The sequence below is a fragment of the Bos indicus genome, chromosome 2 (genome assembly GCF_029378745.1).
Source record: "Bos indicus isolate NIAB-ARS_2022 breed Sahiwal x Tharparkar chromosome 2, NIAB-ARS_B.indTharparkar_mat_pri_1.0, whole genome shotgun sequence".
Classification (NCBI taxonomy): domain Eukaryota; kingdom Metazoa; phylum Chordata; class Mammalia; order Artiodactyla; family Bovidae; genus Bos; species Bos indicus.
Genome location: NC_091761.1, coordinates 96,548,511 through 96,575,204, shown reverse-complemented (window position 1 = coordinate 96,575,204; position 26,694 = coordinate 96,548,511). Strand labels below are relative to the sequence as shown.

Here is a 26,694-nt window from a genome sequence, read left to right as displayed (position 1 = left end):
CAAGGGCCAGTGCAATTCATCACCACTGTTAGAAACACACCATGTCCCAGTAAAGTACTGGGTCAGTAATACCCTCATATACAATCAGCAATATGTTTTTATGATCATGAGATCAATTGTTGTTGTTATTCAATCGCTAAGTCATGTTTGACTTTTTGCAACACCATGAACTGCAGCCTTCCAGGCTCCCCTGTCCTTTACTATCTCCTGGAGTTTGCTCAAACTCAAGTCCATTGAGTCAGTGATGCTATCCAACCATGTCATCCTTTGTCATCCCCTTCCCCTCCTGCCCTCAATGCAGCAGTATATCTTTTAAAATGTATATATAGATATAAGCAATTCTTTATTAATCTATTTATCTACTGTTAATATATAAAGACTACATGTTCCACAAAGTAAATTATACAAAAAGACATCTCTTTTATGGTAATGGAGGATAATTTTGGATTGAGAAATACGTATATAAAGTTAATGGAGAGTATATCCATAGAGAAATCTTTCAAATGAAGTGAAAATAAAACCACCCAACAGCCACTGGCTTATATAATACTTACAAAGGAAATGGAATAGGGTTATAGCTATTTCCTGGAAGCAAATTTGCAAAGATGGCTTTCATGGTTGATTTTTCCTTCACCTGGCTATCTGTAGATCCCAGCAAATGTCCATCAAATACATCTAGAATGAAAAATATTCTACTTATATATTAATATTCAGGAAGAGTAAAAGTATAAAGTGTCAACTATATTTCTTTTCCTTTTTGGAACACAGACATGGGCACACCGTAATTACCAATTATGGTGTAAAATTTTTGATCTAGGAATAATGACTATCTAACAGGAAGCAACCGTGAAGCATACACAGCTCTGACCCCAAGGGGCTTGTTTTTTTTACATTTCAACATGTTTGAAGTTGAGATCATCCTGCAATCAACAGCCTCTTACCCTCAAGGGGCCAGGCAGCAGCCGTGGTGAAATTACTGGCCAAGCATGCATGAACTCAGTCCCAGCTGTTCCTGTTGCCACTTCAACTCAGTTATGAGCACTGTGGCTATTATATTTGAGCTTAATTGCAATTTAAAAGTTATGTTTAAAGTTTACACTACAATTAAGTAGTTGGTGCTTAAACAGAAAGCAAGGCAAGAGAGGGAAAAGGCATACATCTATTATTGGCGAAACAAATGTTTGTCATTGGAGAAATGGTTGAAATTTTCTTTCTTTCTTATAAGGGAACAATCGTGTGCTTAATGAGACTTAAGAAAATATTAATAATATCCCCAGAAAGTAGATAAAGCTGAATAGCATTTTGTTACTGAGACAGTCACATGTCAAGCAGTGCAACTGAAGGGATATGGTAAAAAGCTACATCTAAAAGAGCACTTTCAACGGTACAAATTTTAAATCCCAAGGGATAAGAAAGCATTGTGCCCCAGCATTCAAGAGTGTTTGTCTTTACTGGATGAAGTACAGAAATAGTGACTTGACCTGTACCTTCAGAACTGCTGGCAGTATCGAGATCTGGGGGCCCTCCCATGACCTGCTCAGGCACGCCTTCAGGAGAAGTAGGCAGCTGGAGATGGGGGGAACTGGTGGAGCTCTGACTGGAAAGGGTGGCTAAGAAGCGGTCCTCTAAAGAAAAACACCGTGCAAATGAGTCACTTTAAAACATTATGTCCATTTATACCTAATAACAATATTTTCAAAAGGCCAAAACCTTTTTCTACTTCATAAACGAAAGAATTTTAGCTTCTTAAATAAAGTTACATAGGTCATTTCACAAATGAATTTCAGAAATTTTAAAAATGGACACAAAAATCCAGACAGGTTATATGACGACCACAATCAGATCTTAGTGACAGCAGGATGACTGGCAACCAAGTCTAATATCACCCCAATATTCTTTGCACCAGACCATAATGCCTGGGCTTCCCTAGTAGCTCAGCTGGTAAAGAATCTGCCTACAATGCAGGAGACCCCAGTTTGCTTCCTGGGTTGGGAAGATTCGCTGGAGAAGAGATAGGCTACACACTCTAGTATTCTTGGGCTTCCTTGATGGCTCAGCTGGTAAAGAATCTGCCTGCAATGCAGGCTACCTGGGTTCAATCCCTGGGTTGGGAAGATCCCCTGGAGAAGGGAATGGCTACATACTCCAGTCTTCTGGCCTGGAGAATTCCATGAAGTTTTTATTTCAGCCCATGGGGTCACAAAGAGTCAGACATGACTGAGTGACTTTCACTTCACAATGCCTACTTAAATATTTTGTTCATTCAATTTAATAAGGAATGAAATTATGACACTACTGAGGGGGAAAAAATCACGTTTATTCTCAAGGGGGAAATTCACTTAATTATAATAGAAAAATGCCAAGAATTCCAAGTTGAGTTTCTATTCTACCAAGATAGTCTAAGTAAATTTTCCTTCCAATTCCCTAGAGTGGCACCAAGTTATTCAATGAAATATCGATGAAAAACAGGCTTAAGTCAAGAAAAGATTTTAGCAATACAAAAATATCAACTAAGCTTTGTCTGATTTTTTTTTTCTACGAAACCAGGGACTTAACTGTAACACAATTAAGAGAGAAATTCAGTTTCATCTTTCTGTTCTTCCCCTAAAAAGCAGCCTTCTCTATTGATCATCTGGCTTTCCTGGTAGCTCAGCTGGTAAAGAATCTGCCTGCAATGCAGGACACCCCAGTTCTATTCCTGGGTTGGGAAGATCCACTGGAGAATGGATAGGCTACCCACTCCAGTATTCTTGGGCTTTCCTGGTGGCTTAGCTGGTAAAGAATCCGCCTGCAATGAGGGAGACCTGGGTTTGATTCCTGGGTTGAGCAAGCCCTGGAGAATGGAAAGGCTACCCACTCCAATATTCTGGCCTGGAGAATTCCATGGACTGTATAGTCCATGGGGCTGCAAAGAGTCAGACACGACTGAGCAACTTTCACTCACTTCACTATTGATCATCTATTTCTCTATCCTAACTTAGGCAATGCATTTTACAATAATCTTAAACTGAGACTGCTTACAAATGTTTTACAGCAAGGAAAAAAATGTCTTTGACCGACTGCATCAGAAAAAATTCTCAAAATTTAGTGTTTAAACAACTTCTAGACTAAGAAACGTCTTTAAATTCAATGGCAGGTGATCACCAGACTCAAGGACCAACCTTTTTCTCCATTTGGAAGTCCTGGAGAAGCATTCCGTGGAGATGCATCCACTGCACTTATCTGTAGAGAAGGAAATATTCTGTTCTTAAGGAAATGTTGAAATCACACTAAAAAAAATTTTAACAAAGTAAATCTTACGCTTTCAACCTCTTAAGAATTATTGATATTGATTCATTTAAAAATAATAAACCCATTACCTATTACTATAAACAATACATTTTAATTAAAAACAGATTTTTTTTAATTGGTAAAAGAGTGAGATTGTTTTATGCTTTTACAAATATTTCAATGTCTAGAAGACATTAAAGTCTTCTTTTAATAGAAGACAGTTAAATTCCTCTCTACTTCTGCATTTAATCTGTTGAGCTGTATTATTATGACTGAACTTATAAAGATGATCTAGGCTCACACAGTTATGCAGTTGAAAAAGGGAAATCTCTCAGAGCCCTTGAAAGGGTCTAGGACCTCCAGGGTCCTTGAACTACATTTTGAGAATTCTGTTCTACACAGTAGCTCACAGACCCATTAAAATATCCAGGAACTACTTATGATTATCCATTAAGCCCAGCAACCTTTTATTATCCATTGGATTTTCTCAAGTCCCATAATCCATTGATAAAATATATATTTAAATGACTGTCAGCCCTGTGTATAATGTCGTTAAAAGTCATTTCTTACACTGCTACTTACAATGTCCTTTGATTTGCTCACCCTAGCAGTGACTGCCCTGGTCATCCTATATAAAATAACTCATCATCACCAACTCCCTTGGCATTACTCTCCATTTCTCGTTAATTTTTTCCTCACAGCTTTGTTTCCACTTGTTTTTTAAATGTTTATTGGTTCATCTGTTTATTGTCAGTCTCATAAACAAACGTTCCATGGGAACAGTAACTATGGCCTTCATCCACAAATGTGAACTTTTGTGTTCACGTTTGTGAACCCTGAAAGCCCTGTACTCAGAACAGTGTCTAAAAGCACTCAATAAGAATTTATCAGATGAATGAATATAAACACAAAGGCAGTGCTACAGATTTTCAAATCAACTTTCAATCTTTCAAAAAGAAAATCATCCATTAACTGACTTTGTATTTTCAATTCCATGTCTTACAGCACTAGCTTCGCAGTTTCATCAGCAGGCAAACAGAAAGGCCTCTAGCAGTGTGTGAGAGCCATTAACGGTCCCAGACTACTTGAAAATACTAATAAATCATCTTCATAATTCTTACTCTCACTCAAACTTTAAGGAAAAGTGATTCCTACACAGTTATTTATGAGACAAAAAGGAGAATTCAGTGACACAGTGTTCCTAAACAATACAAAGATCTAAGGCACTTGGACCCATCATTCCATGAAAATACTCTGCTATAAGTACTATACACTTGTACAAAAAGAAACATTCTCTCAAAAGCCCTCATGGTATCAGAATATTAAGTCCTTAAAATATACTGACATTAATTCATCTGTTCATGGTTAGCACAGTGGCAGAATTTGGTGATGATACCAAAGAACTGCACACCCTGAGACACACACACACACACAGCACACATACCTTCAATCAAACATGAATCCAGATGCTGTCGTGAAAGGATTCTACCATGTATGTAAGATCACAAATCAGTTAGCCTTAAACTAGGGAAATTAAGCAGTTGGGCCTGACCTAATCACGCATCCTTTAAATCTGTGTCCAGAGGTTAGACAAAGAAGAACTCAAGAGATCTAAAGCATGCGAAGGATTCAATCCACTGCTGTAGGCTCTGAAGATGAAATGGGCCACCTGCAAGGAATCAGGCAGCCTCGAGGAGTTGAGACTTGCCTCTAGTCAAATGCCAGCAACGAAAGGGGGACCTCAGTCCTATAACCACTAGAATTGAACTCTGCCAACAACCTAGATGAGCCTGGGAAAAGATCCTGAGCCTCAAATAATCACCCCATCCAAACCTTCATCTCAGCCGTGAGATCGAGCAAAGAACCCAGCCATATACTCTGCCAGAGTCCTGACACACTGTGAGATAACAGATTTATGTTTTAGGTCATTAAGTTTGGGGTAAGGTGTTATACAGCAAGAGAAAACTCATACAGTTAGGAAAGATTAATTAAATCAACATATAGAACTATTAAATCAACATATAGAACTGGTGCGACCTCTTAAGAAAAACTTCCCACTTAAGCACAAAGAACACCCAAAACTCATAGTAAAATAGGACTCTGTTATGCAGTCCACTGGGTCGCTAAGAGTCGGACACGACTGAGCGACTTCCCTTTCGCTTTTCACTTTCATGCATTGGAGAAGGAAATGGCAACCCACTCCGGTGTTCTTGCCTGGAGAATCCCAGGGACGGGGGAGCCTCGTGGGCTGCCGTCTATGGGGTCGCACAGAGTCGGACACGACTGAAGCGACTTAGCAGCAGCAGCAGCATACACCCAGTGCGTCCACACCTTCTCCTTTACAGCACCTATTGCCTCTGTGATGCTATCCTCAATGATGCCAGTACACAGCAGCTTTTGATAAGTATTTCAAATAAATGAATTATAATGTATTTTATTTCAGGCAAAGATAAAAAAAATTAATCCAGGTCATACCAAGAAACCTGACTGCTTCAAAATTAAAAACGCTAACATTATCAATAAAGTATGTATTAAACTACCACTTCTAAGTGGTATAAGAGAAATTAATTCTATTTATCACAATGAAGGCCCCAAGACAAAACATTACCTTGCTTTCTTCACCTTGTCTCAGTCTTCCAGGACTTGGAGGAACTGAAGGCCGCTTCCTACCCTTTTCTTGTTGGAAAAGGTCTTGCAGCCTACAATTAAAGAAAAAAATGAAAAGTGAAAAGAAGAACATAGTTTTCTTTCTAATATCCTGAATAATGCATACACATATTCTCCTTATAGCTTTGAAACCACAAAAATTAATTTTCCTATTTCAAATGCAATAGATTTTACAGCTGTAATAACTAAGAGTAAGTTTTGTTTTATTTCTAATCAACTAATCAGCTGTTATTGATATGATTATGGTTAGAAAAGAATAGCAAGTTATAATGAGACACCAACAGACCAAGGCCCAAAGCCCAGCTCTGAAAATCAACAGCTATATCACTTGGGCAAATCCCTTAGTCTCGTAGAGCCACAGTTTCCTCTGTAAAATGAAAGCAGTATATACACATGTGGGACTCAAAATCAAATAAAAGAGTGCATGTCCATCCGGTGCCTTACTTAATGCCTAGCATCATCCAAGTGTTTAATAAATAAATGCCATACTAATCCAAGTGAATTTTTTAATATGCATTAAAAGAAAACATTTCCCCAAATAAATATTTAAATACAGGTATAACATACACAAAACAATCAGTTGAAACTCATGGCCTAACACCCAATAATTACTCTATGGTTTACTATTACAGATAAATTAGATTCAGTTAGCACACATACTGGAGAAGGCAATGGCACCCCACTCCAGTACTCTTGCCTGGAAAATCCCATGGATGGAGGAGCCTGGTGGGCTGCAGTCCATGGGGTCGCTACGAGTCGGACATGACTGAGCGACTTCACTTTCACTTTTCACTTTCATGCACTGGAGAAGGAAATGGCAACCCACTCCAGTGTTCTTGCCTGGAGAATCCCAGGGACGGTGGAGCCCGGTGGGCTGCCATCTATGGGGTCACACAGAGTCGGACACGACTGAAGTGACTTAGCAGTAGCAGCAGCAGCATACATACTATATTAGAAATAGCAACAAAGGTTATTCTCATCTTTTTTTTTTTTGTATCTTTGCAAACTGCACTTTAAAGGATGAAAGAAGTGGAGGGTGGTAGGAGCGATAAAAATAAAACGTCCTAAACTTGAGAGTAAAAGGCAACATCCACAACTAACAAGGATATTTAAATCAAAAACATCATGGCAGAGCACATTTTGCAATAATATGAAAGAAACACCTGACTGCAGAGTCACACCTGTTATTCCAAGCTTGCAGCACCTCACAGAGGCTTTGTTTCTTGGCGATGAGGGACTCGAAGACTGACTGCAGTTGCTGGGGGGTCTCCATGGAGGAAGACAGGAGCCGCGCCTGCATCTTCTCAGTCCAGCTCTTGAACTCACTTTCTTCCATCTAGGGGAACAAAAACCACTCCAGCAATCTGAGACGCACCCAAAAGGAACTTCTAACAAGTTCACAACTAAATTCTGGGTTTCTGTCAGAAAAATGAATTACCTCTTTTTGTGCAAAGATATCTTCCATTTTTTCCTCTCTTGATTTGCTAAATGTATCAGTTTTCAAAGACGCAAGTCTTTCATCCACAGCAAGATATACCTGTGAAACTCTTAACAAACATTAAACACTTTAGAAAAGTTAGAATCAAACTGTCTAATCTCACACAAGTAGAAAAAGATGGGCAAAACCACTACAATATTGTAATTAGCCTCCAATTAAAATAATTTTTTTTAAAGTAGAAAAAAGATATACACAGAACTTTACTAATATCTTATCTAATTAAGAATCACATATAATTTTGAAAAACAAAAAAGACCTGAAAGGATGTACATCAAGATTTAACAGTTGTTATGCTTGGGAGGGTCTGATTTCTTTTTTAATACTTTGGTGTATTGTCTACATTTTCCCATTTTTACATCAGACATATACAAAATACAATTAGGAAAATAGGCTATTTCTGTTTTCAAAGAAAGCTGACTGAACAAACAAGATATTTAAAGTAGTTCAGATTTCAGGCAGTACTAAACAAAAACAGATGATCAAAGAAAATGAAACTTACTTCTGAAAGAAGTCCTTCAGATCCTGAAGAAGGGACACCTTTAGTGGGACTTGACGTTTAATGAATATTTTGGGAAGTGGAACACACACTTCAAGAAGCCGAATGGGAGAATAACTGAGAGGAGAAAATACAAGTAATAGTAGAAAAGTGAAAAATATTTTAATATTTTGAGTAGAAGTGTATCATGACAGCCAACTAAGTCTTATGGGCATAAGAGATCTTAAAGTTTCTATAAAATGGCATTTTCAAACCAAAAATACTGAAGACCACTTTCAATCATTACCAATATCCTTCCCAGTTTTAAAGAGATTTTGTTCTGTGTTGTTTTTCCCCTGCATTGTGCTATCATCATTTATCTCCTGAGGCCACCCTCGTGTGCTTTAAAAACAAATGACTGGGATAGAAACCTCCAAAAAGAGAGAGGAATTCCTTCCTACAATTAGCTTGGACACAGGTATTCACTACCTTCTCAGCTCCCAAGGATTCTTCATGAGTTTCCTTTCCACTTGAAGTTCGTGTTGTCTAGTAAACACTATATCCAACCTAGGCCCTAGGTTCATGGTTAATAGCTCTTGCTTGAAAAAGGATATAGGTTCAATTACAAATATTTCCTGAGGACTTATTATGTGTCAGATGCTGTTTTAGGTGCTGAGCAAGGGCCAAAATTCCTGCTCTCATGATTCAGGAACAACAAGACTTGGGCAATAAATAAAAATAAATACTTAAAACATACCTTATGCCAGAGAGTAGGTGCTACAGAGCAAAATAAAGGGCGAAAAAGAAGCAAGGAGTGCTAGGGGTGAGAGGGAGTCAGGGCAGGTGAAATCTGAACAAAGATCTGAAAAAAGTAAAGAAAAATAAGCAAATGTCTAGAAGCAGACAGCACAGAGATGGAAGAGCAATGAGAGGCTCCCAGGAAGGAGGTCACCTGGCATAACTGAGGCCCAGCCTGGAGGCCAGCGAGGCTGAAACACGGTGAGCAAGGGGAGAGGAGAAGGGGTGAGAAGCCTGAGTATGAGGGGCTTAGAGACCCATAAATGGACTCTGGCTTTCACTCAGGGTGAAACAGACACCGCTGGAGGCTCCAGAGCACATGAGTGGCCTAAGCTGATTTTCATACAATAGGACCACTCTGACTGCTGTGCTGCAGGGCGAGGCTAAAGGGAAGCCGGTTGAGACTATTGCAATAATCTAGGGAAGGACGACAGAGATTCAGCTCAGAAGGGGAGTGCTGAAGGTGGTGAGATATGTTCAGATTCTGGATATATATGGCTATGCTGGGTCTTTGCTGCTGTGCGTGGGCTTCTCACTGCAATAGCTTCCTTGTTGCAGAGCACATCTAGGGGGCAGGCCCAGCAGTTGTGGCCCAGGGGCTTAGTTGCTCCACAGCATGAGATCCTCCTGGACCAGAGATCAAACTCATGTCCCTTGTGTTGGCAGGCAGATTCTTAACCCCTGGACCACCAGGGAAGTCCCTAGATTCTGGATATATTCTGAAGGGTTTCTCAGTCATTTAAAACCATTCTTTGAAGTAGTGATTTCAGCTCTATCCAGTCCTATCCAATTATCTTTATGCTAAGTAATGTCTTAGCAAAAATTCTGACAAGCTCTCAGATGCAAAAGCAATGCAAAAGCAATGGTTAAGAGTCACACCTACAATAGCAAATCTACCAGTTTATATCATGACCCCATCACTTGCTAGCTCTATTTGTAGCTATAAGGTCTCTAAGTGAGGGTAATAGTAACACATTTCTTAAAGAATAAAATAAATAATAGCACTGAAAGCTCTTCACAGAGTACGGCCCTGCATTTGCAAGGCTGATGGGTGGGGAACAACACACACCAAAAGTGAGTTCAATCTAGTAACAGTGGAAATGCTACAAAGCCTTCCAGGGAGTATGTGTCTGTGACAAGGTTGCTCAGACTTCTTACCTGAAAGATGCCACCATCTGGTTATAGGAGAAATACTGGTGATAATCGTGGTGGATGGAGTGACCACATGGCTCAGCATTGGCTCTGCGGGTGTACTGGTGCCCATAAAACCTAAGTTCCAGGTATTTTGCAAACGACATGGACCAAGACTCATTGGAAAGAGCAACAACTGGTGTTACCTGAAATTCAGCATAAATTGTTATCTAATCACACATACTGAGAATCTCTTTAAAAAAATATATGTATTTTCTTCTTTAGTACAAACCTAGTATATTCTGACTGCAGAAAACTAGAAAAGCAAAAAAATATTTAGAGGTGGGTGGGGTGAGGGATGGCTACGGAAACTGTCTCATCAGTAACCCTACCACCACCATCAATATGCTAGTACATTTGCTTTCTTTCCAGACATGAAAGCATATATCCTTAGCCAGGATGTTTATAAATAAAAACTCTTTCTTGTAGCTTCATAACCTTGATCATTAGTAATACATCATATTTTCCCACATTGAAAATTCTTACGCAGCTTGATTTTTAACAGCTGCAGAATATCCTATTATACGGACATGTTTAACCAATCCCTATTGGTGGGCATTTAAAACATTTCAAGCTTTTCATTATTTTGATGAACTTTTCAATGTGGGTATATAAAACACACTTGTAAGTATCCATAACGATTTCCTTGCAATAAATTAATAAAAGTGGAAATTGGTAGGTCAAAGAAGGGCATCAACATTTATCTGGTCTTTGATACTTTCTGCCATACTGTATAAACCAGTACACCTATTTGGAGACACAATTGCCACCAGTATCTGAGAGTATCCATTTCCCTACTTTCTTACTGACGTCAGGAATTATATATCTTTGAAATGTGACTTATTTAAAAAATAAATAAAAACATACTTCACTTATTTTATTTATTCATCTTTTATTATTTCTAATGAGTAACATGTATTTGCACATGTCTACTGGCCATCTGTATTAAATTGCTTTCTCATGCCCTTTGCCTATTATTTCTATTATGGCTTATAGAAGTTTAATAGTAAGTATATTAATATTGGGTCATATATGTTGTAACTTTTTTGTGACACATAAAATTTTTCACTTCTGTGTAACAAAAACTGTTTACCTTTTCCTTTCTAGCATAACCCCAAAGGCTGAAGTTTTGTTTTGCAATCATGTGTATATACCAAACATACAAGATATAAAGATCAAATTTAAGTTACTTATTTCAGTAGACAATCTACAAAAGTTCACACATTCTACAACAAAATATTGCCAGCTGCCTAACAATGACTAAAGGCCTAGAAGAACAAGCATATAAAGACCAATTATTGCAAGACATGATTTCACAGATTATGTTTCTACTGAAGACTATCTATCTTTGACTTTGCCCTCCTCAACCACTAATATTGAAATAGGCTGCACTATTATTTTGTCTGTAATTCCTGTATGTGATTCCAAACACACTCCAAAATAAGCCAATTAATATAACAATGAAGTTAAATCCGGCACATACACATTACAAACAATTTGAATAAAAAGTATGTATTAAAAACAAAATACTAGCACCAAATATTTCCTCCAGAGATAGAAAAGCACAGAGAGGAAACAAAATATACAGTTTTGTCCCCAAGAATAAATATGAGAAACAGCAGAGATCAATTAAACATGGCCTCATCTGCATCTCTTAAGACAGAAATGTTGATCTAGACTAACTTACACAAGCATTCTAGCACACTGTAATTATTGTGTTACAAGACTGTTTCCTCCCCGAGAGGACAGGAGCCAACACCTTGTTCTTTCTTCATTCCTAAGGCCCAGCACAGTAGCTGGTACCTACGCGGTGCTAAATAAGTGTCTGCTGATGAATAAACAAACATAATCGAGAACAGTCAAGATAAAGTCTCCACATATTTTACTGGACATGGTACCTATATTTTATATAATAACTGATAAATCCTAAAATGGAACCTTCAGGAAATAAACATTAAAGGGAACATACAGCAGGTAAAATAAATAAGAGCCCAAAGACAAATATCAAATCCAAAATAACAGAGGCCACCCTCCCCCACAAAGAAAGAACTATAGAAAGAAATGATACTACACGAAATAGTACAGCAACAGGGTACACTTACCTGTTTGCACATTCTGCACCAGGAGTAGGTGAGAATTGTATGCTGATATCCAGGTACTGGAGAATCCAGCTCCTTTAGGATTATCTGCACACAGCCTTGGCCATGGACAAAGCGTCGAATGTGGTGCACCATGGGGGTATCACAGAACATGCTAGGGCACTGATAGGAAGGCCTTTGACAAAAAGAAAGTCCTCACATTAACCATGAAACCGAGGAGCCATGTATAGTGAATGCTGGCTAATCAGGACTGCATACGATAATGCAGCATCCTCTGCAGAGTAAGGATGATGGTGGATGATCTGATCAGGGTACCACTTGTCCTGCTACGAGCCTGCAGAGTTGAACACCCTGCCTTCAACCACATCACAGTGATACGTTCCACTTGTTAAGCACCTTCCATTTGCCAAGCATTTCTAAAACATCATCTCATTTTACTTATTAAAACTCTTGATGTTTGTGAAGTTTGTTAAAAACTATAAAGGGGGCTGGTAAAGATTAACCCAGGTGATGCTAGTGCTAAAGAACCTGCCTACCAATGCAGGAGACACAAGAGATGAGGATTAGACCCCTCGGTTGGGAAGATCCCCTAGAGAAGGAAACAGCAACCCCCTCCAGGATTCCTGCCTGAAAAATTCCATGGACAGAGCAGTCTGGGGGGCTACAGTTCATGGAGTCGCAAGGAGTTGGACACAACTAAGCATGCACACACAAAGATTAAGTTACTTGCTCTTTGTCATGTAAGTGGCAAGCGAAGGCACTAAGATTTAAACTGAGGCCCTTAGTTTCTCTTGTCTTTCATTTGAATCACTGTAAAAACAGACATCCTAAAAAAAAATCTGCAGGACTACAGGGCAATTAGATGGGCATAGATCTGAAAAATGAACTGGAGAAGACTTCCTGGGTTGAATATAAAACAGATTACTTCTCTGTACAGTAAGCCCTGATATGACGCGTGAACAGGAAGGTCAAACAACAGTGCTCCAACTCATGTTTATGTTTAGGTTGAAATTCTGTGCATCAAAAAAAGCATAAATAGAACATAAGGAGAAAACTGGTTCTTACCGGAAACAGTATCTCTCTAAAAATATTCCTAATGTAAGATCATTTTTTCCATAAAATTCCATTGTTACAATCCTAAAAGAAAAGATCATTTCTTAGAAACATATCATTAGAATTACAACCCAGCAAAGACATTTTCATCAGACCCCAAATTGCTATCTGTTAGATGTACTTATAATTCAGTATTATTACCAACAAAACAGGTAATATTCTTTTGTTGTTACAGAACAGGTTTTACCTTATCTGATATAATAGGTTTGGACTACCATATTACAGCATCATATCCATTCCCAGTCCATTAGTATCTTATGAAACTATTTAATCAAGATACATAAACAATAACATTAAATGGGTAAGTCTGATTTGCATTAGGAAGAAGTACAAGTTTCCTTTACAAAGCTTTAAACTCCATCAATATAAAATGGGACTCCTGTCTCTGCTCTCCAGTCTATACCATTACTAAGCACGAAGAACAGCAGCTCATATTCTTCCAGGAGAGCCAGTTCCTAAATTTATATCCAACTTTATACCTAAATAAGAGAGTTCAGCTACACATACCCTTTTGAAACTGACATCTTATTCAAACTCGACCTAAATTCCCAGAGAAAATTCCCATGGGCTCAACCAGACCCAAGTCAGCCTGATGAGCAACACCGATGTAGAAGACTCCCTGATCTCACTGGTAAAAATGAGTGTTTCTGGTGTCAAAAATTAAAATATGGAAGACATTCTTTTTGTGGCAAGTACTCCAAAAACAAGCAGTTATGTTCTATAGTACTTAAGACCAGAGGTAAACTGTATAATAACTAGACTTTGTGACTATCATTGGAAATAAATTATAACATTATAAAATGTGTTTCTATCAATCTACTTAGAATTAAGTTTTAGAATAAAACTTAAGGCAAAAAACTGACTTTTATGAAAACAATGCCCAAAGAAAACCTGCCTGATTTGTGCATGTTATCAAAGTGCTTAAAACTAGCTTTTATGTAACAACTTTAACTTTTTTATAATTACAAACTGTTCCTGCATCCCTCTTCACTCTTAACATATTTTTATTTACTTCTACCCATGAACAAATCCAAATTTCATAATTTAATTTACAAGTTAAAAGTTCCATCAATTCACATATGACCAGCAGCTTGCCGTGTACCTACACAGCCTAATGGCTGAATTTTTTTCACAGTTGCTGGAATTCTGTTCTTAAGTGCAACATGCAAAGGAGGGAAGGAGTCCTACCAAGGACTGACACAGGCACTGGGAGCGTTGCTGGACTGGGCAGAAGAGCTGCTGAAGAGCACACACAGCCTCTGGTGGTTGACAGGGTTCAGACAGTCCACCTGGAAGGGAAGGAACATCTGGGTGAGCACTCCAACTCCAACGCCTGCCTCCAACATCCAATACACTCCACTAGGTTTGTAAAGCCTCTATCAGCACTACAGGGGTTCCAGTGAAGACTGAAAACTACAGGGAACTAAATATAAGGAAGAAGAGCAGTTAATTTTTAAGTTAAAACAATCCAAAAGGTTTAAAAATGCAAGCATGTCTAAACTTATTTTCTTACTCTTTATATGTACAAAACTACATTAAATTATTTGGGGAGTAGTTATTTAAATATGAAACAGTCTGAATTGATAGCTGGATATAATCTCAACCTGAGACACCCAAAAATCTAAATTCTAAGGTATTTATTTGTATTTTATACCTGCTTTTGATCATTACAAAGGTAACATCTGTCTCTGTAAAAATTTAAACAGCTCAGAGGAAGATGCAAAAGTCCCCAAAGTACATAAAGCCTCTCCTCCTCTGAAGCTGCCCCACCTCCTAAACTGATAAATTTGACTGTGTGGTTAAAAATCATGTATTTGCACTAGCTCATACATATATAAACATAAACACCCACAGAAGTATACATAGGTGATTCTGTTTTTTTATAAAAATGGGATGATGCTACATATATTAAAACACAATCTGCTTTTTAACACAAGAAAATATGTCATGGGCTCTCTCTGGGTCATTCAATGAGATCCAACTCATCCTTTTAACAGCAAACAGTCAGAAATAACCGCTTCAGTAAATATCCTTGTACGTACATTACAATAAAATGTAAGCATCCTTACACAAAATGCTTACTTATCTGTGTTTTATAGATAATGTACAAGGAATGAGTTATAAAAGATAGAAATCATGAATCAAAAATATATATGTGCTCATGTAAATTTAAAAGACCCCCAAATCACTTTTAATAAGTTTACATAAATGTATAAAACATATATTTATATTAAGTTTATTGTAAGCATTTTTCCAAACTTCATTAACCATGGCTCTTATCACATTCCTTTTTTCCAGTTTTATGTATTAAAAACAATATACTATCATTATTCAATCCTTCCTAGACTCATCTATGGGGTCGCACAGAGTCAGACGCGACTGAAGCAACTTAGCAGCAGCAGCAGCAGCAGACTTGTAAAAGTGAACATCTATTTGTTTTATTAAACAACTATATTTTCTCCTCAAAAGATGGATTTGTTCATGAGTTTTATCACCTATAGTTTCCTATAATAAGGAAAAAAAACACATCCATTTCCTATAATAAGCTTCCAACTCTACTCTCCCACTGGCTACCATTAAAAGGATCAAAGACACATCACATTACACCCAAGTCATCATGTCAGAAATTTTAAGCAGCTCCACACTGCCCCCTACCTCACAGTTCTTCCGAGTTTGCTGTGAGCTTAGCCTGAAACCTTCAAATCTAGTTTCATCACATTACACTCCTATTTCTTACATTTTAAAGCAACACGTTAAGACAAAAGAGACCAAAAAAAAAAAAAAAGCACAGATGAAATATTTAATAAATCTGCATGCAAGCTGTCATATTTGACTTTTTTACCTTGCCACAGCAGAGATTTTCCACCCATCTTAAATGTACACAAGCACAAAGGCAGTCTTGCTCACCTTTGTCGACCACACTGCATCACTTGTAATCAACCCTTTTTCTTCATCACCTTCAGTTCTGCTTCCTGATTTTCCACTTGAGGTGCTTGACGCCTCCTTTGAGTAAGCAAAAGGGTCTGAGTTTTTTTGCTGGATTCTTCCTCCTCTGGCCCGATAATCGGCTAGCATTCTCCCCAAGCTCTGGCTGTCCCCCAGGTGCTCAGCAATTCTGGTGCTCACGAGCTCATGTGAGGGCAGGACTTGAATGGACTTGGCCTGAACACTTCCATTCATGCCCTGAAGGCCAGAGAGATCCCTAAGCATCTGTTTCTTTCGCCTGCTCTCCATTTCCTTGAACTCCTTATTGAGGAGAGGAGACCAGTAAACCTGTTCCGCAAAATAATCTCGGGTAGAGCATCTCATGCCCTTGTCAGTTAAAAGGAAGGGCTCCCGGAATGTGATGACTGGCGAGATACAGAGGATCACATCTTTCAACTCTTGCTTAAAGGTCAAAGAATCAGTCTTCCGTTTATCTTCAGAAGAGGTAACTTCCTCGGTAACATACAGGCCAGTGTCATCCTGCAGAGGGTCTCTAAAGGCTCTCATCTGGCTTGTGGGATCTGGAAGCTCCTCTGTTTGCTGCAAAGCCTCTGGCTGCTCACTGCCTATGGCATCCTGTTGGTCATCCACATGGAGCGGAAGCAATGACTCTGGTACTGATGGAAAGAGAGCACAGGGGGCACCCATCGGGCAAGCTGCTGGGGCATGCTCTTGAGGCTTCAAAGAGGCAACATCCTGTGACACACTCTTATTTTCCTGGTCACCCTTCTCAAACAGAATCCTTGTTTCTAGCAAACTGCCATCATCAGAAGGCAGAAAGTCTGGGGGGAAGTCAGGCTCCCGGGGGAGGGGACTTCCGCTGAATGGCTCCTGTGAAGCCCCTTCATCTTCCTGTCCTTCAATCAGAGAATGGAAGGAAGGGTTTTGCGTTAATGTAGGAGGCATAGCAAATTCATCCATAAGGAAGGAGATTTCTAGTTGAGAATGATAAGCTACACAGATCATAAATATTAAGATCTCCTTAACTCGAGCCAGCTCATAATCAGAGCCTCCTCTAAGCTTGATTGTACAGCCCAGGTGCTGTGGACAGCCTTCAAAAAACATCAGTGTCTTGGTTTGTTCTACAAATAAACAAACACAAGGTTAAAAAGGTTTAGGTGGCAATCCAGAAGTCCAGACAGAATTAGTTCATTATTTTAATGTCTACCAGACAAAAACTCTTAAGTAAGACTACTTTGTATGCTAATAGCCATTTCCTACTATTAATATATCAACATCGTCGTTCTCATGAGTTTCATTTCCTCAGGTCCCCCCTTTCAGGTAAATCTACACTAAAGGTCACTCACCATTAGGCAACTGAAACATCTGCATGTAAAATTTGTGACAGGTGCCCAGGTGGGGTTTGGTAAGCAGCTGGTCCATTGACATCACCAAATCACCTTGGGTCATCCGGCTAACTCGTTCCAAAACTTGCTAGAACACAGAACAACATCATATTACAAAATTAAAGAAGAATAAAATTTTAGTACATTTTATATGGAAAAATAATAGAAACATTTGAAAATGCCCTCACCAAAAAAAAATAGAAAATAGAAAATGCCCTATTTTCTTTCAAGATGAATTTCCTTGATTTTAGTAATTATATGACTTTTACTGATTCTAGATAAGTCTACACTTAGCAATCAATATGTGCTTACTAAAATAAACCATACTCACATTAATAACATCAAGATATTTAAGCATTATTCACTGGCACAAGACACTGATTCAGGGGTGGTGGGTGGGGAATTTCCACAACTGACCTCTATACTAAAGAAGGTAATTTTTCAAGGGAGAGAAAATTTTCTGCTTTGTACGATTTCCCAAACAAAATGACGCCTCCACAAAGACTACTTAATAACTAATGTCAACTACATCTATGGTTTGGTAGACACTTAATAACTCATTATGTATGAGTGCTACATTAATTATACTTTCTTCGAGCCTGAGATCCTCCAGTCTTAAATAAGGACAGCGCTGCCGTGCCTGTGCTTTCAATATATATAGCACAGCTAAGAAATAAACAATCAAAGAACACTGTATATCTACCACACATGCATATAAATTTACAAGCTGTCATTTTTATAAATAACAGAAAAATAAGAACACTCACTGATTTTACATTAATGACCAAAGTAATGCCATGTTCCAGCAACATATCCTGTGCAATTCGAGATACCGTTTTCTCAACCAGAACCAGTGTGGGTCGAACATCAACTATTCGCTGAACATAATTCTTTAGGAATTCCCTTTCCTAAGTAAGATAAATAAAAAACATTGTATGTGGTACAAATCAAGATCTAGATAAGTAAAAATACTAGGGCAGTGTGACTAGTAACATCAAACTAAGTTTTCTTCATTCACAAACCACTACTAATAGAAGTTTCCTACTAAGTAAACATTGTACTGACGTGTTAACTCATTTTTCAGGTCCTCAATCTCAGGTAAAAATTGGCTAAATATCACTTACCACTGTGTAAGCAAATTAATTCAAATACAACCAAGAATACTATGCTAGAAAGAGTTTCAGGAGAAACTTTATTCTCCAACTCACTAATTTTTCTTTGAAGGACTTTGAGTTCTTAATAACTTGTAATAAAAGCCAAGAATCCAATTAGCTAGCTCTTGAAGCTTAAAAAATCAAAAAATTCTCACAGCTTCCCAAATGAAAGCAACTAAGTATTTTTAATATAATTATGGATTTCCCCTTTTACATTCTGAAACTAACCAGAATATCTCTTCTTTCAAGGTATTTGAATAAATAACTAACAGATACTATTTCAACTACTTCCTAATTTCTATCTCCCAACAGATAATATTCTACTTAGAACAGTGGTAGTTACAAATTAAAACAATGTTTAATACAATTTCATGACAAAGGCTTACTCTCAAAGCAAATGAATGTTGTAAATAACAACTAGAGTTTAAAAAATATAATTAGTTAATGGCTTTATAAAATCTCTGGACTCAGGAGACAATGGAAGGTGGGGACACACCTGTCACTTCTGCTCCAAATGCCCAGTGTTTTCTGAGTCAATTCTGTATTCGTGGTCAGAGCCGCCAGCAATGGATGAGCCTATTCCCTACAATGAACTTGCCCTGTTGTATTTCTTTTCACCTTTCTCTGTCTTACTGATAGAAAGTGGACATTCTCAAATTCTCCATTAACAAAAAGATTTTTTTTTTCCCATTTTAAAATTTTCTTAATTTTTATTTACTTATTTTTGGTTGCTGCACAAGGGCTTTCTGTAGTTGTGGGGGCTACTCTAGTTGCAGTCCATGGGGCTTCTCATTGCAGTGGTTTGTCTTGTTGCACAGCAAAAGGCTCTAGGGCGCGCGGGCTTCGGCAGTTGTGTTACATGGGCTCTAGAGTGCAGGCTCAGTAGCTGTGGCCAATGAGCTGAGCTGCTCTGCAGCATGTGTAATCTTCCAGACCCGCAATGGCAGGCGGATTCTCGACCACTGGACCACCAGGAAAGTCCCAACAAAATGAAATTTTTTTCCCTGAAATGTGTTAATTTCCTACTCTGCTTATTAAATTGCAATTTAATGACATCTTAGATTATTTTATTTGTGCAGCTTCAATAAAGAAGAACTAAAATTCATTTTTTTTTTTAAGTTTCTGGCCTCCAATATAGGGATAGCAAATACATTTCCTCACAGTTCCAGCTCCAGTCAACTATTATGATTGTACATGAAACATCTTGCTAAAATTGGGGCTTGGACCAGGCTCAGCAAGGAACAAGTATCAGGAGGCAGGCCAGGAAGACAGAATGGAGCAGGGGTAGAACAACAGACCTCTGGGGCAGACCTTGTGAAGACAGTATGATGCCCAGCCTAATTTTATCCTTGCCCTTTTTTTCTCACTCTCCTTTTTTACTAGCTACCTTTCAGCTTCCTCTTTGACTGGTCATGCCACGATGAGTTCCCCCATTCCAAGCAAAGGGCAGGGGTGGGGGTGTTAAATCAACTGACATTTCTATCAATTCAAACTAAAAACCTGAATAGGTCAGGACTTAAAGATATAATAAACTATGTTCTGAAGCACTGATGAACAAGATGCTTTGTTGCTGTTATTCAGTTGCTCAATCGTATCCGACTTTTTGAGACCCCGTGAACTGCAGCACGCCAGGCTTCCCTATCCTTCACTATCTCCCGAAGTTTGCTCTAACTCACATCCACTGAGTCAGTGATGCCATCCAACCATCTCATCCTCTGTCATCCCCTTCTCCTCCCGCCTCCAATCTTTCCCAGCATCAGGGTATTTTCAAATGAGTCAGTTCTTCGCATGAGGTGGCCAAAGTATTGGAGTTTCAGATTCAGCATCAGTCTTTCCAATGAATATTCAGGACTGATTTCCTTGAGGATTGACTGGTTTGATTTCCTTGCTGTCTAAGGGACTCTCAAGAGTCTTCTCCAACACCACAGTTGAAAAGCATCAGTTCTTCAGTGCTCAGCCTTCTTTATGGTCTAACTTTCACATCAGTACATGACTACTGGAAAAACCACAGCTTCGAGAATAAGGACCTTTGTCGGCATAGTGAGGTCTCTGCTTTTTAATATGCTGTCTAGGTCTGGAGCAAGCGTCTTAATTTCATGGCTGTAGTCACTGTCTGCAGTAATCCTGGAGCAAAAATAAAGTCACTGGTTGTCACTGTTCCATTGTTTCCCCATCTATTTGCCATAAACTGACGGGACTGGATGCCATGATCTTAGCTCTTTGAATGTTGAGTTTTAAGCCAGCTTTTTCACTCTCCTCTTTCACTTTCATCAAAAGGCTCTTTAGTTCCTCTTTGCTTTCTGCCCTAAGAGTGGTGCCATCTGCATATCTGAAGTTATTGATATTTCTCCCCACAATCTTGATTCCAGGTTGTGCTTCATCCAGCCTGGCATTAAACATCTTCTCCTATCTTAAAGCTTCTTTTCAGATTACGGATTTACTCAGACATCCAATTGTGCAGTAGTTTGAACGTTCTTTGGCATTGCCCTTCTTTGGGATTAGAATGAAACTGACCTTCTCCAGTCCAGTGGCCACTGCTGAGTTATCCAAATTTGTCAGCATATTGAGTGCAGCACTTTAACAGCATCATCTTAATATAATTATACAAGTTACAATTAACAAGTTATATTAATTAAATCATGTTTATTAATATACATTTGCCCAGAGCATATGTGTCCAACATGAAGACTTCAGTCTATTAACCTGGTCATAAAAGGGGAGTTACAGTGGATAAATATAAGGACAACTTTTTGGTAACTAAAAACAATTTTACACATTTTAACATCTCTGCAATCAGGATGCATCTTGCAAACCATGTGGTTGTGATTTAAGTCTGTAAGTCTTCCACTGACACCGGTGAGATCACGAAAATTCCCAGCATCAAAGTAACTCTATTTACCACAAACCATAACTGGGTTTCTTCTGATTCCTTATTTCAGTTCTCACTGAAAAGTCATAGTAAATCAGAGCTAGAAGGAATGGCATAAATCTGGTTGAAACCCCTCATTTTTACTGATACCTAGCTGAATTCCGAACAGGAAACAGTCCCAGTTAACAGAGTTCATTAAGCAACAGAGCATGGTGCCTTTCTCCACAGTTAAATTTTTTCTGTGTCTATGAATTGAGAACAAAAGTTTCCCTGGTGGCTCAGTGGTAAAGAATCCGCCTACCAATGCAAGAGACATGAGTTCCATCCCAGGTCCGGGAAGATCCCACATGCCTTGGAGCAACTAAGCCTGTGCGCCACAACTACTGAGGCTGTGCTATAGAGCCCAAGAGCTGCAATTACTAAAGCTACGAAACCTAGAGTCCGTGCTCCACAAGAGAAGCTGCCACAATGAGAAGCCTGTGCACCATACCTAGAGAGTCGCCCCCACTCACCACAACTACAGAAAAGTCCATGCAGCAACCAAGACCCAGCACAGCCAGATAAATTAATTTTTTTCTAAAAAGTGACTACTCCTATCACTTGCAAAAATGTGTTCATGAATTTCCAAGTAATGCTTTTCCTAAATGTTTCTGGAACCAAATATTAAGTGTTTCTGCTATAATAGGAAAAACACATTTCTGAAAACCTCCCATTCTGAACAACTGCAAATTAATTAATAGCATTTATGGGAGAAAAGAAGTTGGGGCAGACAACCTATGCAACTTCATATCAAGAGCACTAATAAGAATAATAAGTGGTACCTTGACAGAGAACTTGGACAGCCCAGCCAAGCAGCTCAGCCTAGCTGGAGGTGGCCTCAAGGGAAATTTTAAATGTACAAAATCAATTGCAACAATACAACTGGAAATGGAGCTCCAAGCAATGAGTGCCCAAAAGCCATCCAGGACCAGGGGCTGGGTCTCCCTGGGGAGAGGGCTCTTTCAGCAGGAGCTCATTTCTAATCTCTTAAAATGGAGCTAAAGGGCTGTGTAGGAACTGAGCCAAGGCTGTTCTTCCTTCCAGCTGAGGGCTATAATCCTACTAAAGCTATTCTGGGCCTCCTCACTTAAGAAAAACCACACAGAAATGGACACAACTTCCATCTGACATCACTCCCTTTTATTAACTATATGTAAGACACTTGGTGTTCTAGAAACATGTTTTAGTAGAACGGTCTGTCCTGAAAAACAGGTGTTACCACTGGGAACCTGATTAAGTTAGACAAATCCTTAATGTAAGTTCATGACCCCAGTGGGAAGAAAAAACAGGATTTGGATTTTCACCTTTTTTTCAACTACTCCCCAAAAGTCACATGTTGCCATTAACACTAAAAAGAGTGACAAAGGCTTTGGTAAGCTTCTAAAGTATGATGCATAAGAATGTCTTCTATAATACATTTTTTTAATGAAACAAGAGCAATGAAGTTTGCCTATCAAATTTAACCAGCTGGAAGAAAGCATAAGAGTTGACAAGTATCTCAGTATACAAACATTCCTCCAGATTATGGTTTCAGTAAGGAGTTCTTACCTGAAGCACAATAGGATCAATGCAAGTAAATTTGGTTTCTTCTCTGTAGAGATATTCAATGGAACACTTCAGCAGAAGAATTTTGGGGTTTTTAATAGAAGAATTCATCTAAAATATAAATGAACAGTTTGCTAAAACTTTGAAAGTTTGCAATTTATAGACCTCCTTTAATCACAACTCTAAGTTCATACTGGTCATAATTCCCCTTAAATAGATTCTCTCGTTATATTCAGATTAAAATACTCTCATTTATTTTGTGCTATTCTTATTTTTTTTCAAAGCAAATAATTAAAGCCATGCAAAGTTCTTTAAAAACTGGCTTCTTTTTCACTAATGCTATTTCACCCAATTTTCTATACTCTTAACTATCTTTTTTTAAATCTCTAATGTTTTTAAGAAAAGATATCACACCCTCAGTAGGAGGGAGAGGGACTTAAAAAATAGGCTACTTGATAAACTCCCAGAGACCAGCAATTCTAAAAGCAGAATTTAACTTTTCTAAGATTCAAGAAAAGTAGAGGAGGGAGAAAGGAATTAAAACATCTGCTGAACATATTTTTGATGGAATAAATTTCTAACGGTCTTAAATTCGCAAGACAAACTGGGAAACAACAAGTTAACAACAGAAAATCTTAAAGCACATCCAGAAGTAGAGACTCAAACAATATACCCTCACCACACAACTAAAGCCACAGGCAGAGGAGCCTGCCTCCTGCAACACAAGTTTCCATCTGACCAAACTTAATAGGTTCAAACTAGTAAATGCGCCTGAAAACAGTGATTCATCAGCTGGGAAACTACATTCAGGGCTTTTTTAGTAACTACAAATTAAAGACTATCTCTAAACATGGTCATTGGGCCAGACAGTCATTCACGCATATGTGACCACCACACTCACATAACCGTTTTTAATTCTGGAGATGAGCACAACATACCTACCTCTGAATTCAACAATCATTTACTCTGATTTAAAGTACTACTTTGATGGGTACAGTGCTGTTTTAATAAGACTCTATGTAGAAACATGGACTATGGATCATTGCTATGAAATAATATCAAATTCAAACATAATTTTATTTATCTATGGTCACTAATACTTTTCAGGAAGTTTAATATCTTATAAAAAATATATTATTATTCTCAGCTTAGAAAAGAGTGAAAACAGACTGTAGTTTATCGATTCAGTTGCTCAACCTTGAAATTTGCCTGAGCTCTCACTGCAACCAAATCAGTAGTACCAGAGATGAGGCCAGGTGTCTCTATTTTTAACACATTCTCTTAGTGATTCTGAAGCGCAGCAAGGTTTGAGAACACTGTTACAGATCATCGGTTTCTCTAAAACTGAGAACCAGTAAACAAATAAACAACACTGGAAACACCCAGAGTGACTCCATTAAAAAGTCCCACCCAAATGCAAATTGGTGCAGCCACTATGGAAAGCAGTACAGAGTTTACTTAAAAAAATAAAAACAGAGCTACCATATCATCCTGCAATTGCACTCCTGGGCAGACGTCCAGAGAGAAACTCCAATTTGAAAAAAATACACACACCCCAATGCTCACAGAAGCACTATTTACAACAGCCAAGACACAGAAGCCACCTAAATGTCCATCCACAGATGAATGGATAAAGATGTAGTAAATACACACACACACACACACACACACACACACACACAGGAATACTACTGCTGCTGCTGCTGCTAAGTCGCTTCAGTCATGTCCAACTCTGTGCAATCCCATAGACGGCAGCCCACCAGGCTCCACCGTCCCTGGGATTCTCCAGGCAAGAACACTGGAGTGGGTTGCCATTTCCTTCTCCAATGCATGAAGGTGAAAAGTGAAAGTGAAGTCGCTCAGTCGTGTCCAACTCTTCGAAACCCCATGGACTGCAGCCTACCAGGCTCCTCCATCCATGGGATTTTCCAGGCAAGAGTACTGGAGTGGGGTGCCAACAGGAATACGGAATACTACTCCGCCATAAAAAAGAATGAAATCATGACATTTATAGCAATAAGGATGGAGATTATCATACTAAGCAAGTAAAAGACAAGTATCTTGATTTCACTTATATGTGGGATCTAAAATATGATAAAAATGAGCTTCTTTAAAACAGAAACAGATTCACAGGCACAGAAAACAAACTTATGGTTAGTTACCACAGAGGAAAGTGCAGTGTGGGAGGCAGAGATAAATTAGGAGTTTGGAAATGGCAGCCACTGTGTATAAAACAGATAAACAACAAGATCCTACAGTATTGCACAGGGAACTATATTCAATATCTTGTAATAAACTTAATGGAAAATGTGAAAAAGAATATGTATATATGCATATACCTATAACTGAATCACTTTGCTGTATACCAGAAACACAACACTATTAATTAACTACACTTCATTAAAATAAAATTTCATTTAATTAAAAAGTAGTCCCACACTTCCTCTACCCACCCCCCCATTCTCACTCCCCTAAAACTACTAAATGAGAATTTCTAAGGTTTGAGCTTAGGAATCTACATTTTTAAAAAGGTCCTGATACACATTACATTTGCTAACCAGCAGCCTTCAGAATAAAGTGAGAGACAAAGCCCTCATCTGCTTCCTCCAGCCTCATTTCCTGCCAGTTCCTATCTGGCTCCTTAGGATCTCAGACTTTCCTTAGTACAAGGGGTTATTTACCCTTCTCTCTGTGCTGGTGCTAGAAAGAGGCCTCACAGCTGAAGGTACAGAGAAAGATACAGAATTCCAGTCATAATTCTGTGTTCAGCCCTATGAGGAAGAACAGTTTTAAAATGGTAGGCCTCTGGAAGAATTCTGGTCTGTTAGAAAATCTTTTATCCCTGAGATGTGGTAGGGTCAAGGGAGAAATGACACCAGCATCCTCTCAGCCTGTTGACTGGGAAGCCTTGTTCCGTCTGATGAGTTCTCACTGTCCAAGTCCCTGTCATCATCAGCTCTGGGAGACTCTCCCTGAACCCCCAAATTTTACTGCTAGTCACTCCTCCCTGTCCAATCTCCTTTTCCTCCATGGTGAGGGCATCCTCAGCTTGTTGGCTTGGCACACAGTCATAGTTTGCTGAACTTCAATGTTGAACTGAATCACATTACCTTTTTATGTGCAATATTCTTGGTGCAAACAAATCCATTGACAACCACAGAATCAAATTTCTTTCCACCTGGGATCTAAGAAAACAATACAATTCAATACACATCTTTAGAATGCAGTCAAATGAATTCTCTAAGTATTTATTTCCACTTTTTATTTTCACTATTATGTAACCAAATAAGAAAAAGTTCTAGGATGCATTTCTTCCTTTCAACCAATAATTAATGGCACCTTCCTACAATCATCAACTCTCTAACATACTATTTGGTACTCTAAAATACCCATTTGACCAAACAAATTAATGCCAGATGTCAATTAAAACCAGTATTAAACACCATAGGCAAAAATTATAGGCAAAACTCCACTACTCTCTAAATAAAACAATTACCCACTGCTTTTCCTCAGAACAGTAACAGCCATGACTACTCTCTAAATAAAACAATTAGCCACTGCTTTTCCTCAGAATAGTAACAGCCGTGTGTGAAAAGAGGCCTTCTTATAGATGACACATCAAGAAGAGGAAGTAGGAAAGTTCGG

At 38.6% G+C, this 26,694-nt stretch overlaps 1 protein-coding gene across 12 annotated transcripts in view; it reads right to left on the bottom strand.

Moving 5' to 3' along the window:
• PIKFYVE (phosphoinositide kinase, FYVE-type zinc finger containing) overlaps window positions 1–26,694 on the bottom strand; it is an 84,545-nt gene that overhangs the window by 16,962 nt on the left and 40,889 nt on the right. For 10 of the 12 annotated variants that reach the window (XM_070771058.1, XM_070771047.1, XM_070771052.1 and 7 more), the window contains 16 exons: window positions 26,160–26,234; window positions 23,053–23,160; window positions 18,210–18,350; window positions 17,404–17,530; window positions 16,019–17,178; window positions 14,300–14,400; window positions 13,064–13,135; window positions 12,002–12,173; window positions 9,867–10,045; window positions 7,935–8,048; window positions 7,376–7,484; window positions 7,119–7,273; window positions 5,879–5,969; window positions 3,162–3,222; window positions 1,488–1,625; window positions 555–675 (listed from right to left, as the gene is read on the bottom strand). In XM_070771058.1, coding sequence (XP_070627159.1) covers window positions 555–675; window positions 1,488–1,625; window positions 3,162–3,222; window positions 5,879–5,969; window positions 7,119–7,273; window positions 7,376–7,484; window positions 7,935–8,048; window positions 9,867–10,045; window positions 12,002–12,173; window positions 13,064–13,135; window positions 14,300–14,400; window positions 16,019–17,178; window positions 17,404–17,530; window positions 18,210–18,350; window positions 23,053–23,160; window positions 26,160–26,234 — 2,924 coding nt within the window. Of the gene's footprint in view, window positions 1–554; window positions 676–1,487; window positions 1,626–3,161; window positions 3,223–5,878; window positions 5,970–7,118; window positions 7,274–7,375; window positions 7,485–7,934; window positions 8,049–9,866; window positions 10,046–12,001; window positions 12,174–13,063; window positions 13,136–14,299; window positions 14,401–16,018; window positions 17,179–17,403; window positions 17,531–18,209; window positions 18,351–21,110; window positions 21,187–23,052; window positions 23,161–26,159; window positions 26,235–26,694 lie in introns of those variants that run through there. The other 2 variants (XM_019976102.2, XM_070771081.1) reach the window with 2 other exon arrangements.